Source organism: Symsagittifera roscoffensis, chromosome 1, assembly GCF_963678635.1.
Source record: "Symsagittifera roscoffensis chromosome 1, txSymRosc1.1, whole genome shotgun sequence".
NCBI classification, from domain to species: Eukaryota; Metazoa; Xenacoelomorpha; order Acoela; family Convolutidae; genus Symsagittifera; species Symsagittifera roscoffensis.
Genome location: NC_087062.1, coordinates 47,543,297 through 47,558,342, shown reverse-complemented (window position 1 = coordinate 47,558,342; position 15,046 = coordinate 47,543,297). Strand labels below are relative to the sequence as shown.

At 33.0% G+C, this 15,046-nt stretch overlaps 1 protein-coding gene across 1 annotated transcript in view; it reads left to right on the top strand.

The window, feature by feature from the left end:
- LOC134845296 (RB1-inducible coiled-coil protein 1-like) overlaps window positions 1-15,046 on the top strand; it is a 524,841-nt gene that overhangs the window by 496,904 nt on the left and 12,891 nt on the right. Inside the window, exons 13-14 of the mRNA XM_063862250.1 lie at window positions 38-341; window positions 523-572. Of these exons, the coding sequence (XP_063718320.1) occupies window positions 38-341; window positions 523-572 (354 nt within the window). The remainder of the gene's footprint in view (window positions 1-37; window positions 342-522; window positions 573-15,046) is intronic.

Genomic DNA, 15,046 nt, shown 5'->3' with positions numbered 1-15,046 from the left:
TTATAACTCATTAACGTTGTTTTTTTCTCGTTTTCAGCAACAAGAGGATTTATCGACAAGTAGATTGAATGACAGTTTGAAGAATCTCCTTGAGTTGCTTCACAATCAGATGAACACAGAAGAAACCGAGTCCGACACGCAAACTGCTTCCACCCAAACTGATTTTGAAGAGCCAGTTAGTAAACTGGATGTGTCAACTGAAACAGAAAATACGACTATTATGGAAGAGATTGAAATGAAATTGGAAGAGCGAGTTGTGTTAGAAGTAGAAACTCAAACAGATGAAACAGATGAAACCACTCCGCCTCCATCTGCTACCACATCCGGTATAGCATCCTCAGGTGGGTTGGAGACAACATCCTTCAAAAATTGTGCACCGCCGCTACGCCATGACTCATTTTTTTCAAATACCGAATTTTTCTTTATCTTAATCATTATAATATTATTGTACTCGGATTGCATTTTCCGAGTACAATAATATTATAATGATTAAGATAAAAACCCTATCATCATTTGTTTCAGTGTCTGATGGCCTCCTTAGTCAATCTTATCACGCACAAGCTGAAAATCAGGTAAGCTTTTGATTTTGTCGACTAACTGGATAGAATGCAAAGAATTTCGATAACCTCATTTTAACGCTTTTTACGCTTGAGATTAGCAAGCGTTATCAAGTTAGAATATAAACTTTTTTTCTGGATTAACAACTTGTTTAACAGAATCACTTGTATCTTTTGTTCATAATCTTATATATTAAATGAAAGTCGTAATGCGCTATGGACGCAATGTTTAACTGAACACAATGCTTAAGAATTTTTAGGAGACAATGTTTAAAAGGCTATCGAGCGTAACGTTTAAGAATCATTCAGAGGAAGATAAACTCGATGCAACTTCAAGGCTAGGCAGTACCTGCCTATTTTTGTTCAAATTGTTGCGTTTACAGATTCTTTTCAGTCTGGAACGAATCACTTACAAAAAGCAGCCCCCATGCTAAAAAAGAAATTTTTTTGCAAACTGCTTCGGTCTATGAATTAGATGGATATGTTTCATACCTTAAACATATTGCTTAGAAAAACTTGATTTTTTCTCGAACCGATTCGGTCCGAGGTAAACCTGAGTTTTTTCAAATTTTCGTAGCTTGCTTCAAAGAACTTATAGGTTTTCGCGAACCGGTTCAGTCTATGACATAACTTGTTATAATTAAAAGTCTCATAGCTTTAAAAGCTTGCTTAGAAAAACTTTTCGCGAACCGATTCGGTCCAAGAAACAATTTTTCAAAGTTTCATAACTTGCTTCAAAAAATTAAAAGTTTTTGCAAGCCGATTCAGTCTATGACATAATTCGTTATAATTCAAATTTTCTTAGCTTGAAAAGCTTGCCTATAAGAACTTAAGTTTTTCGCGAACCGATTCAGTCTATGAAATATCTTGAATCGTATATTTTAAATGAAAGTCGGAATGTGCTATGGACGCTTTTAAAATTTCATAGCTTTAAAAGCTTGCTTATAAAAACTGAAATCAGATAGATAGGATTTTCTCGAATTTCCTTGCTCTATTAACACAGAAAAAAAACGGGAAAATTATTTGAAAGGCTTCAACAGAAGAACAGTTTGACATCCGGTTCACTTTTTGAACTAACTTGAATTTTTTGAAGTTTCGTAGCTTAAACAGTTTGCTTGGAAAGTTTTAAATTTTTCGCGAATTTTTTCATTCTATGAAATAACTGGAAGACATTCAAAGTGTCATAGCTAATGAATTTTATCTTTCGCAAAACGTTTTGGATTAACAAACAACTGAAAATTTTCAAAGCTTTGTTAGGTTACTTGAAGTTTTCGTTCATTGATTTGCTGTAACAATTTGAAATTTTACAGAACTTTACTGCTTGCATTGGAAAACGAATGGCTCTTTAAAATAACTAATGCTTGTGTTATAGTATAAACTATCATTTTTTCCAACCTAAAAAGCAAATGTTGTTGCGACGCAAATATTGTTGCGATAAAGTGTGTTCATTTTGAAATTGTTCCTTTTAATCATCAACCAACTATTAGGTTCAGCCAATGCTAAAGGTTTAAACACAGACTATTATTGTTCCGACTTGCGTTACGAAAAAAAAACGGATGATTTTTGCTCAGGGTGGTTTTTTTTTCTTCAGACAAAATTCGTGTTTTTTGGCTATTTTTGGCGGTTTTTTTATCATTCAAAAAGTTTTGTTATCCTGAGCTTAATTTTGGAAATCTATTTTACCTGTGATCATTTTTCGTAAAATTATGGGGGCATAAAAGTTGCCATTTCGGCAAATTTGGGACAATTAACGCGCGATATATTTCGCGCTATTAACGCGTAAGCGGAGATTTAATCCGTAGTAGAAATCGTTCCAAAATAATTGAAGGAAGCTTTTTTGCCATTACTGATTTTTTACTAAGAGCGAAATTTATCACTTTGTACTTAAGATGGCGTGTAGTGGGATGATTTCCACAAAAATCTCAAATTAAAAAAAATCTTTTCATTTTTATATTTTTATTTTGTTTCATGTTATTACTGCTCCATTTTTGGCGGTTTTTTTATATCATTCAAAAAGTTTTGTTATCCTGAGCTTAATTTTGGAAATCTATTTTACCTGTGATGATTTTTCGTAAAATTATGGGGGCATAAAAGTTGCCATTTCGGCAAATTTGGGACTATTAACGCGCGATATATTTCGCGCTATTAACGGGTAAGCGGAGGTTTAATCCGTCATAGAAATCGTTCCAAATTGGTTGAAGGAAGCTTTTTTGCCATTACTGATTTGTTACTAAGAGCGAAATTTATCACTTTGTACTTAAGATGGCGTGTAGTGGGATGATTTCTACAAAAATCTCAAATTAAAAAAAAATCTTTTCATTTTTATATTTTTATTTTGTTTCATGTTATTAATGCTCCATTTTTGGCGGTTTTTTTATATAATTCAAAAAGTTTTGTTATCCTGAGCTTAATTTTGGAAATCTATTTTACCTGTGATGATTTTTCGTAAAATTATGTGGGCATAAAAGTTGCCATTTCGGCAAATTTGGGACTATTAACGCGCGATATATTTCGCGCTATTAACGGGTAAGCGGAGGTTTAATCCGTCATAGAAATCGTTCCAAATTGGTTGAAGGAAGCTTTTTTGCTATTACTGATTTGTTACTAAGAGCGAAATTTATCACTTTGTACTTAAGATGGCGTGTAGTGGGATGATTTCTACAAAAATCTCAAATTAAAAAAAAATCTTTTCATTTTTATATTTTTATTTTGTTTCATGTTATTAATGCTCCATTTTTGGCGGTTTTTTTATATAATTCAAAAAGTTTTGTTATCCTGAGCTTAGTTTTGGAAAGCTATTTTACCTGTGATGATTTTTAGTAAAAATATGGGGGTATAAAAGTTGCCATGTCGGCAAATTTGGGACAATTAACGCGCGATATATTTCGCGCTAGTAACGCGTAAGCGGAGATTTACTCCGTAGTAGAAATCGTTCCAAAACCGTTGAAGGAAGCTTTTTTGCCATTACTGATTTGTTACTAAGATGGAAATTTATCACTTGGTATTTATGATGGCGTGCGGTGGGATGATTTCCACAAAAATCTCAAATTAAAAAAAAAAATCTTTTCATTTTTATATGTAGTTTTCATGTTATTACTGCTCCGTTTTTGGCGGTTTTTTTTTATATCATTCAAAAAGTTTTGTTATCCCGAGCTTAGTTTTGGAAAGCTATTTTACCTGTGATTATTTTTCGTTAAGTTATGGGGTTAAAAAAGTTGCCATTTCGGCAAATTTGGGACAATTAACGCGCGATATATTTCGCGCTATTAACGCGTAAGCGGAGATTTAATCCGTCATAGAAATTGTTCCAAATTGGTTGAAGGAAGCTTTTTTGCCATTATTGATTTGTTACTAAGAGCGAACTTAATCACTTTGTACTTAATATGGCGTGTGGTGGGATGAGTTTTACAAAAAATCCTAAATTAAAAAAAATTCTTTTCATTTTTATATTAATTTTTTTTTCATGTTATTACTGCTCCAAGTTATGGGGGTATTAACGCGCGATCTATTTCGCGCTATTAACGCGTAAGCGTAGATTTAATCCGTCATAGAAATCATTCCAAATTTGTTGAAGGAAGCTTTTTTGCCATCATTGATTTGTTACTTAGATCGAAATTTATTAATTTGTACTTAATATGGCGTGTGGTGGGATGATTTTCATTCGGCCTCATTTAGCTTTCATTCGGCCTCTGTGATTTTCATTTAGCTTTCTTTTATGATTTTCATTTAGCTTTCTTTCGGCCTCTGTGTTCAAATTGTCAAAGCTTTTTACATTTTATAACATTTTGAAAATTTCTTGCAGTTTTCAAAAGCTTGCTTATAAAAACTGAAATCAGGTAGATACGATTTTCTCGAACTTCCTTGCTCCATTTTTTCGCGCAACACATTTTTTCGCGCAACAATTTGCCATCCGATTCACAAATTGACTGCTCTGTAATTTGATGCTTGTTACTTGCGAATTTTTTTTCTTCACATTGACTGGTACTGCTAATGCGTCATAATTGGCGTGGGTCTCTTGATGTTTTGTAGACTCAAAGTTTTACTCATTCAGTTGTTCCCAGAAGCCTTATTGGTCATATTTTTGCTTGTTGATGCGAAATGCAACTTGGCCTCTGTGTTCAAATTGTCAAAGCTTATTACATTTTATAACATTTTGAAAATTCCATGCTCGAAAAACTTGCACAGGAAAACTTCCACTTTTTATAACCAGCTTGAAATATTTCAATATTTCATAATTCGAATAGATGGCTTAGAAGTTTTTGAAGTTTTCGCAAATCTATTCGTTCTATGAAATAACTTGAAATTTTCAAGGTTTCATAGCTAGATCAGCGTGCTTAAAAAAACCTAAACTTTTCGCAAACGGACTAGCGCTAAAAAATAAGGTCAAATATTTTCAACTTTCATAGCTTGAAAAGCTTGCTTGGAAAAACCATAAATTTTCACGAACCTACTTGCTGTAAGAAATAGTTTGAAATATTCGAGGTTTCATAGCTGGAATCGTTTGCTTTGAAAAACGCAGATTTTTCTTGAACCGATTCGATCTTTGAAATAAGTTTTTCCAAACAGATTCACGACCTGGTTAAACTTAAAATTGTCCCTAGTTTTGTTGATTCAACAGCTTGATCAGAACAACAACTCACTTTTTGCAAATCGATGGAATGTTGGAAACGGGCTTGCTTGTAAGTTCAATTTTCTATGCGTTCCCGGCCAGCTTAGCCTGGAGGTTTCAAATATGCCTGTGGCGGCAAAGATTCTGGGTTTAAATCTGACCATGACTTGTTTTTTTTTTCACATAGGAAATATTCTGTTTCAAATAAAGTTTTTGACCAACTTTTTGTGTTTTTATCAGTTGTCTTTCGAGTCGTCAGATCTTGGAACCGTTTTTTTTGCTGCGCGCATTTTTCTTTTTTTTTGCTTTAGTGTTTGATTCACTCCTTCAATTTGTACTTTTACTTTCCTTGACTTAGTTTATCCTTCTTTGTTTTTTTTTTGTTTTGCTAAAAATGTTCATCGGCCCTAATTATTTCGGCCTATTTTTTGAACAGGTTTTTGAAAGCCTTCCTTCATTTTTGGCTACGCCCAGTTTGGTTTAGAAAAAAATATGGCCTTAAAACCAATCAAATATTTGAAACTTTGAGAATTGTTTGGAAACTTATTGACTTTACGCAGTAACTTTCGAGTGAATTCGCAGGTTGTGTTCAATCAAAAAATCTGATTTTGGGAATCTCCTCTGCTTAGGCAGCTTCAAACTGCTTTTTCGTGGAACAAAATTATGAATTTTGAAGTGTCTTCAACGTTTAATATAACTTTTGACCGTTTTTAGAAAATTTTTGATTTTTCCTAACATCAAAATCTGAGCTGAAAAGTTCAATTGAAAGAAGCGGTTGCGATAGTTGTTTTGAAGAAGCCGCGGCTCCTCAATTTGTTGTAAGAGAAATGATATCTCACTAGGAAAATTGATTATCCCAATTTTTTTCTATTCTTCTTACTTTTAGTAGAGAAACAACTAAGGTTTTGGGCATAGTGGAATTTTTGTAATCTTATTTTTCGTTCCTTATCGGTATAGCAAGTTTATTCAATATCTAACACGTACATCCAGGTTTAACTGGCCCCTAGTTGTTTTTTCTCAAGACACGAAAAATTTGGTTCACTTAGTTTTTTCAGCATTAATTTTTTCAACATTAAGTTTTTTGAAACTTCTATGTTTGTGTCATATCGCAAGTGGTGCGACGCTCCGCTTTGCCTCTGTGTTTGAACTTCGTTCTAAGTGTTATAATTGAAATGATTTTTCGATTATTAAAAGGGTTTGTTAAGGTTGTCCATTTTTTTGTTGAAATTTTTTTAAGCGAAACTATTAAATTTTATTTTTTCAACTTATTTTGCCTTTTCTGAATTCAATGAGTGCTTTGACTTTGAAAAAAAAACATCTAGAAAGCATTTTTTATAAATATGTTTCAACAGTTTCGTGAGGCATTTTACATGTAAACTAAGGTTGTGGGGTGTGCGATTCATGGTATTTCAAAATCAATTCTTGAATTCAGAAATCATGAATTCTTGAGACTTTTTTTCCAGAAAACAAGAAAGTTTAAATTGCGTTTTTATCAGTTCCTGTAGTCATTTGTTTCAATGTCTGAAAGAAAGCATACAGATGAGAGATGCTCTTTAAGAAATGAAAAAGGTGATTCGTATATGGAATGTTGTCTTAATTGTTTGCGGATTTGCTATACTTATATGTGCAAAATAAACCGATACAGTTGCAGTAAATGCGGCAATCTGATTGGTTGAAAAGAGTTAAAATTTCCAATGCGGTGAAACTAGGTTTCAATTGAATCTAGTATTTTCAATTCAATGCATTGGTAATTTGAATGAATTGAACCTGCTCCAATGAAAAGCACTGTCTAATATCAGCTGAGAAATCGTGATTACATGGCAACAAGTAGTTTCATTTAGTGGAATGAGTTTCAAATTTACCTACCAAAAAATTACACTGGTCTTTTTTTCTCTTAATATCTAAATTGTAAAGTTTCCCATGGTAAAGGTTTTATGGAAATTCAACATTTATAACGCAAGTGGAGCAGTTTATTTAACAGTTCTTGTTACAAATGCGATTAGCAAGCAAAATCAAATTGGATATAGATTTGTTTTCAGGCTAAGAACTTATTTAACAAAGTCAGTTGATTCATTTGATAGCTTTAATTATTACCCTTGCTATAAGCAAGTGTTGCAACCTGGTACTAGACTTTTTTCCCGTAAACAATATTGTTCACAGAATGGCCAAAAGGTGAATATACTCATCTACCACCCATAATGCGCGTGCGTGCTGGCTATTAAGTTGTTAGCTTGCCTGCTTATGCAGGTTGTATATTTATTTTGCAATGCGACTTTTTTTGGCGCTGTCAGAAAAATTTCGGTGAAGCTTACGCTTTTTGGGTGTCGGCCTTAGTTCTGTCGGCTTATTTACTGTCGGCTTGTGAGGCCATTGAATAAGATTTGATAAGCCTCAAGTGATCTCAAATCTAAAATCACTTCATTCATAACTTTTGGTTAAAGTTTCAATAATTTATCGTTTGAAAAGCCAAAGTTTTTTTTTGGCCTTTTTTTTCTGCTTAACTGTTTCAAGTCTTCTCGTGCTGTAATTTTGTTGTTTTTTGAAGTCAATTTCAAGAAACCTTATTTCAGTTCCAGTTTTCAATTTTTTGCAAAGAATTTTTGTGTGAAGAATGAAGTTGGTATCCGGTTTTTCCGGAAATGAAGTTGGTGTCCGTTTTTTCGGCTAGTTTATATTCGTCGCAAATTGCTTGTTTACCTAACTGACTTAGTTTCTAGTAATTTAGCGTATGAGCTCTAGTTAAACTTGGAATATTTTGTGTTTCACATTAACGGAACATTGGATTTTTCGAAATAGCTTGAAATTTTTTTGAAGAACGTATTGAAGAATCTTCGATAGGTCTTGGCTCATTTTTTGGTTTTTATTTAGGAAAAGTCTTAAAAAGCTGAAACAACTACAGATATGCGTTCACACATATTAATGCGTTTATAAATTCACTTAGGTAGATATGCACTTTTTGAGGCCAATTGAATTTCATCTGCTGACAGTTGCCCAAATAGCACTCGCTAAATACGAATACGGAAAAGGCACGAAAAAATGTGAACGACTTCTAGTTTCGAAAGTGAAATTTACTCGATAGATTTTTCTGCGGAATAAAAATTTTGCCTTTTGATCCAGTTTTCAAAAATTGTTATGAAGCATATGGAAAAATTGGTCATTTTTATCTGAGAAGTTACTGCGCAGTAAAGTTTGGCTTCATGCTATTGTAAAGCCGGTAATCGCTGCATCCGACAGGTCCTCATTCAAATTAATTTACTTTGAGATAGCCTTAGTTCATGGTGACGTGACCAAAAGTGTGAATGTATCCTTATGCTGGTTCAACGCCAAATCGAAGCTTTTGTTGGCAACTAGCTTAAGTCCTCCTGGAACATCACCACCCATGCAGCAACCTCAGAGCTAGCTTGGTACATCCTATTCAGATAAAAATAGCCCTGAACGATTTCTGAGCGAGTGACTTGGTGTTGATCGAACTCCACCGCCCTAGTGGACACTACAGACTGTTCAGTCTGACGAACACGTTCTACTTTATCACGAGGAGTGCGTTCAGTGTCTATAATTCCCTGTAGAGTAAAAAAAATTGGGTCTTGCACTAAGCGGGTTTAAAAAGAAGATTCATATTATTCCATATTAGAAATTCCATATTAATTACCATACTTAGAATAACTTAAGGGCATCGAATGATTGATAGCTTGTTCCAACCTCTAAAAATGCGGAGGAAGTTTGTCTTTGGCTATGTTTTATCTTCTAAGTTTTTTACTCGCAAAATGGGGTACCACAAGTAATCATTCATGAATCGAGTGACATATCATTTTAAAGCTCTTTCAGTCTTAAATCGAACGACAGTAATTTTTTTTGAGAAAACCAGTTTGAAAATTATGCTTTTGTCGAGAAATGTAATTAAAAGTAGTCTCAAAAGTGTCTTGTAATTTCTGTTTAACGTCAATGTAATTTCACTAGTTATAAAGAGTAATGAACTTAGTAAAGACTCTTTTATAGGTCTTAGTGTTTTCAGTCTTAGTGTGTCCAAGTTTCAAAAAGCAGACAAACTCCACTATCGAGTAGCAAAAGTGTAAGGTCACAAAAACGTGATCGACTTCTAAATTTCAATATAGGATTTTAATGTTCAGATTTCCCAGCGGAATTAGAAAATTACCTATTGATCCAATTTTCTCAAACTGAGTTAATTTTATTAAAAAGCACCAGCCATAAATTGTTTTTGAAAATTCCATTGCTTCAAAGGCATATATTTCTCTGAAAATTGAAGTCTAGTGGTCTGTTTTCTTGCGTTCATTTCTCTTTTTTAACTGTCAGTTGTTATGTTTTTGTTAAATAAATGTAGTCGGAACATATTAGACAACTTGCTGAGCAGCCGGCTATCATTGTCTTTTTTCGAGTTTTTCTCACACTTGTTATCCATCTGGTGATTACAAAAGCGAAGCATAGTGTAAGGTTTTGTTTCCAAGCTGTCGCAAATAAAAGTGCTCAATTGATGGCATTTTTGGTTTGTTTCTATTTTATCTTATTTAAGCTTATTTAAGTAGAAAAAATTCAATGGCCTATCTTGCTGCTTTATATTTGGCTTGTGTTTGTTCATCTTTGAAAATAAGCATGTAATATAAAAATGTATGGGATTTGGTTTTCGTTTTTTTGCGACGCTTGGGAAATTTTTCGCTTTTTTCGCAGAAATTTTTCTCTAAAACTACTGAACCGATTTAAAAAAATAGTTGCAATGGAAAGACCGGCTGCTCTTTTATGTGCTTGCATAGTTTGCTAGTCTCTTTTCAATTTACATCAGGTTCTACGGCATTGGAAAGTTTCAGTAGGGGGATTTTTGGCCTATTTGTTTTGAATTTTTTCATTTTCTCAAATATTAAATGCGCAAATCTGAGATGAACGTTTCAATCTAAAGAAAACGTTATAAGGATCTCCTCTTTTGAAGCTGTTTTTTCCTAAATTTGGTAGAAAAAAGCTTGGGACTCAAAGAAGCCCATTTTTTGACACTTTGGTTAATTTTAGAATTTTTTTCGAGTTTTCTCGAAAACTTCCCTGCTAAATTCAAAATTAAGCGGAATTAATTTCCCAGCGATATTGATTTCCCAGCGGAATTAAAAAATTACCTATTGATCCAGTTTTCTCAAACTGAGTTAATTTTATTAAAAAGCACCAGCCATAAATTGTTTTTGAAAATTCAATTGCTTCAAAGGCATATATTTCTCTAAAAATTGAAGTCTTGTTTTCTGTTTTCTTGCGTTCATTTCTCTTTTTTAACAGTCAGTTGTCATGTTTTTGTTAAATAAATATAATCGCAACATATTAGACAACTTGCTGAGCAGCCGGCTATCATTGTCTTTTTTCGAGTTTTTCTCAAACTTGTTATCCATCTGGTGATTACAAAAGCAAAGCATAGTGTAAGATTTTGTTTCTAAGCTGTCGCAAATAAAAGTGCTCATTTGATGGCACTTTTGGTTTGTTTCTATTTTATCATATTTAAGCTTAATTAAATCTAAAAAATTCAATGGCCTATCTTTCTGCTTTTATTTTTGGCTGGTGTTTGTTCACCTTTGAAAATAAGCATGTAATATAATAATGAATGGGATTTGGTTTTCGTTTTTTTTTGCGACGCTTGGGAAATTTTTCGCTTTTTTCGCAGAATTTTTTCTCTAAAACTACTGAACCGATTTTAAAAAATAGTTGCAATGGAAAGACCGGCTGCTGTTTTATGTGCGTGCATAGTTTGTTAGTCTCTTTTCAATTCACCTCAGGTTCTACGGCCTTGGAAAGTTTCAGTAGGGGGATTTTTGGCCTATTTGTTTTGAATTTTTTCTTTTTCTCAGATATTAAATGCACAAATCTGAGATGAATATTTCAATCTAAAGAAAAGTTATAAGGATCTCCTCTTTTGAAGTTGTTTTTGCTAAATTTGGTAGAAAAGCTTGGGACTCAAAGAAGCCCATTTTTTGACATTTTGGTTAATTTTAAAATTTTTTTCGAGTTTTCTCGAAAACTTCCCTGCTAAATTCAAAATTAAGCGGAATTAATTTCTCAGCGATATTGATTTCCCAGCGGAATTAAAAAATTACCTATTGATCCAGTTTTCTCAAATTGAGTTAATTTTATTAAAAAGCACCAGCCATAAATTGTTTTTGAAAATTCAATTGCTTCAAAGGCATATATTTCTCTAAAAATTGAAGTCTTGTTTTCTGTTTTCTTGCGTTCATTTCTCTTTTTTAACATTCAGTTGTTATGTTTTTGTTAAATAAATATATTCGCAACGAATTCTAGTTTCGAAAGTGAAATTTACTTGATAGATTTTTCTGCGGAATAAAAATTTTGCCTTTTGATCCAGTTTTCAAAAATTGTTATGAAGCATATGGAAAAATTGGTCATTTTTATCTGAGAAGTTACTGCGCAGTAAAGTTTGCTTTCATGCTATTGTAAAGCCGGTAATCGCTGCATCCGACAGGTCGTCATTCAAATTAATTTACTTTGAGATAGCCTTAGTTCATGGTGACGTGACCAAAAGTGTGAATGTATCCTTATGCGGGTTCAACGCCAAATCGAAGCTTTTGTTGGCAACTAGCTTAAGTCCTCCTGGAACATCACCACCCATGCAGCAACCTCAGAGCTAGCTTGGTACATCCTATTCAGATAAAAATAGCCCTGAACGATTTCTGAGCGAGTGACTTGGTGTTGATCGAACTCCACCGCCCTAGTGGACACTACAGACTGTTCAGTCTGACGAACACGCCCTACTTTATCACGAGGAGTGCGTTCAGTGTCTATAATTCCCTGTAGAGTAAAAAAAATTGGGTCTTGCACTAAGCGGCTTTAAAAAGAAGATTCATATTATTCCATATTAGAAATTCCATATTAATTACCATACTTAGAATAACTTAAGGGCATCGAATGATTGATAGCTTGTTCCAACCTCTGAAAATGCGGAGGAAGTTTGTCTTTGGCTATGTTTTATCTTCTAAGTTTTTTACTCGCAAAATGGGGTACCACAAGTAATCATTCATGAATCGAGTGACATATCATTTTAAAGCTCTTTCAGTCGTAAATCGAACGACAGTAATTTTTTTTGAGAAAACCAGTTTGAAAATTATGCTTTTGTCGAGAAATAAAATTAAAAGTAGTCTCAAAAGTGTCTTGTAATTTCTGTTTAACGTCAATGTAATTTCACTAGTTATAAAGAGTAATGAACTTAGTAAAGACTCTTTTATAGGTCTTAGTGTTTTCAGTCTTAGTGTGTCCAAGTTTCAAAAAGCAGACAAACTCCACTATCGAGTAGCAAAAGTGTAAGGTAACAAAAACGTGATCGACTTCTAAATTTCAATATAGGATTTTAATGTTCAGATTTCCCAGCGGAATTAGAAAATTACCTATTGATCCAATTTTCTCAAACTGAGTTAATTTTATTAAAAAGCACCAGCCATAAATTGTTTTTGAAAATTCCATTGCTTCAAAGGCATATATTTCTCTAAAACTTGAAGTCTAGTTTTCTGTTTTCTTGCGTTCATTTCTCTTTTTAACTGTCAGTTGTTATGTTTTTGTTAAATAAATATAGTCGGAACATATTAGACAACTTGCTGAGCAGCCGGCTATCATTGTCTTTTTTCGAGTTTTTCTCACACTTGTTATCCATCTGGTGATTACAAAAGCGAAGCATAGTGTAAGGTTTTATTTCCAAGCTGTCGCAAATAAAAGTGCTCATTTGATGGCGTTTTTGGTTTGTTTCTATTTTATTTTATTTAAGCTTATTTAAGTAGAAAAAATTCAATGGCCTATCTTGCTGCTTTATATTTGGCTTGTGTTTGTTCATCTTTGAAAATAAGCATGTAATATAAAAATGTATGGGATTTGGTTTTCGTTTTTTTTGCGACGCTTGGGAAATTTTTCGCTTTTTTCGCAGAAATTTTTCTCTAAAACTACTGAACCGATTTAAAAAAAATAGTTGCAATGGAAAGACCGGCTGCTCTTTTATGTGCTTGCAACTAGTCTCTTTTCAATTTACCTCAGGTTCTACGGCATTGGAAAGTTTCAGTAGGGGGATTTTTGGCCTATTTGTTTTGAATTTTTTCATTTTCTCAAATATTAAATGCGCAAATCTGAGATGAAAGTTTCAATCTAAAGAAAAGTTATAAGGATCTCCTCTTTTGAAGCTTTTTTTTCCTAAATTTGGTAGAAAAAAGCTTGGGACTCAAAGAAGCCCATTTTTTGACACTTTGGTTAATTTTAAATTTTTTTTCGAGTTTTCTCGAAAACTTCCCTGCTAAATTCAAAATTAAGCGGAATTAATTTCCCAGCGATATTGATTTCCCAGCGGAATTAAAAAATTACCTATTGATCCAGTTTTCTCAAATTGAGTTAATTTTATTAAAAAGCACCAGCCATAAATTGTTTTTGAAAATTCAATTGCTTCAAAGGCATATATTTCTCTAAAATTGAAGTCTAGTTTTCTGTTTTCTTGCGTTCATTTCTCTTTTTTAACTGTCAGTTGTTATGTTTTTGTTAAAAAAAATATAGTCGGAACATATTAGACAACTTGCTGAGCAGCCGGCTATCCTTGTCTTCTTTCGAGTTTTTCTCACACTTGTTATCCATCTGGTGATTACAAAAGCGAAGCATAGTGTTAGGTTTTGTTTCCAAGCTGTCGCAAATAAAAGTGCTCATTTGATGGCATTTTTGGTTTGTTTCTATTTTATTTTATTTAAGCTTATTTAAGTAGAAAAAATTCAATGGCCTATCTTGCTGCTTTATATTTGGCTTGTGTTTGTTCATCTTTGAAAATAAGCATGTAATATAAAAATGTATGGAATTTGGTTTTCGTTTTTTTTTGCGACGCTTGGGAAATTTTTCGCTTTTTTCGCAGAAATTTTTCTCTAAAACTACTGAACCGATTTAAAAAAAATAGTTGCAATGGAAAGACCGGCTGCTCTTTTATGTGCTTGCATAGTTTGCTAGTCTCTTTTCAATTTACCTCAGGTTCTACGGCATTGGAAAGTTTCAGTAGGGGGATTTTTGGCCTATTTGTTTTGAATTTTTTCATTTTCTCAAATATTAAATGCGCAAATCTGAGATGAAAGTTTCAATCTAAAGAAAAGTTATAAGGATCTCCTCTTTTGAAGCTGTTTTTTCCTAAATTTGGTAGAAAAAAGCTTGGGACTCAAAGAAGCCCATTTTTTGACACTTTGGTCAATTTTAAAATTTTTTTCGAGTTTTCTCGAAAACTTCCCTGCTAAATTCAAAATTAAGCGGAATTAATTTCCCAGCGATATTGATTTCCCAGCGGAATTAAAAAATTACCTATTGATCCAGTTTTCTCAAACTGAGTTAACTTTATTAAAAATCACCAGCCATAAATTGTTTTTGAAAATTCAATTGCTTCAAAGGCATATATTTCTCTAAAAATTGAAGTCTTGTTTTCTGTTTTCTTGCGTTCATTTCTCTTTTTTAACAGTCAGTTGTCATGTTTTTGTTAAATAAATGTAATCGCAACATATTAGACAACTTGCTGAGCAGCCGGCTATCATTGTCTTTTTTCGAGTTTTTCTCACACTTGTATCCATCTGGTGATTACAAAAGCGAAGCATAGTGTAAGATTTTGTTTCTAAGCTGTCGCAAATAAAAGTGCTCATTTGATGGCACTTTTGGTTTGTTTCTATTTTATCATATTTAAGCTTATTTAAGTCTAAAAAATTCAATGGCCTATCTTTCTGCTTTATTTTTGGCTGGTGTTTGTTCATCTTTGAAAATAAGCATGTAATATAATAATGTATGGGATTTGGTTTTCGTTTTTTTTGCGACGCTTGGGAAATTTTTCGCTTTTTTCGCAGAATTTTTTCTCTAAAACTACTGAACCGATTTAAAAAAAATAGTT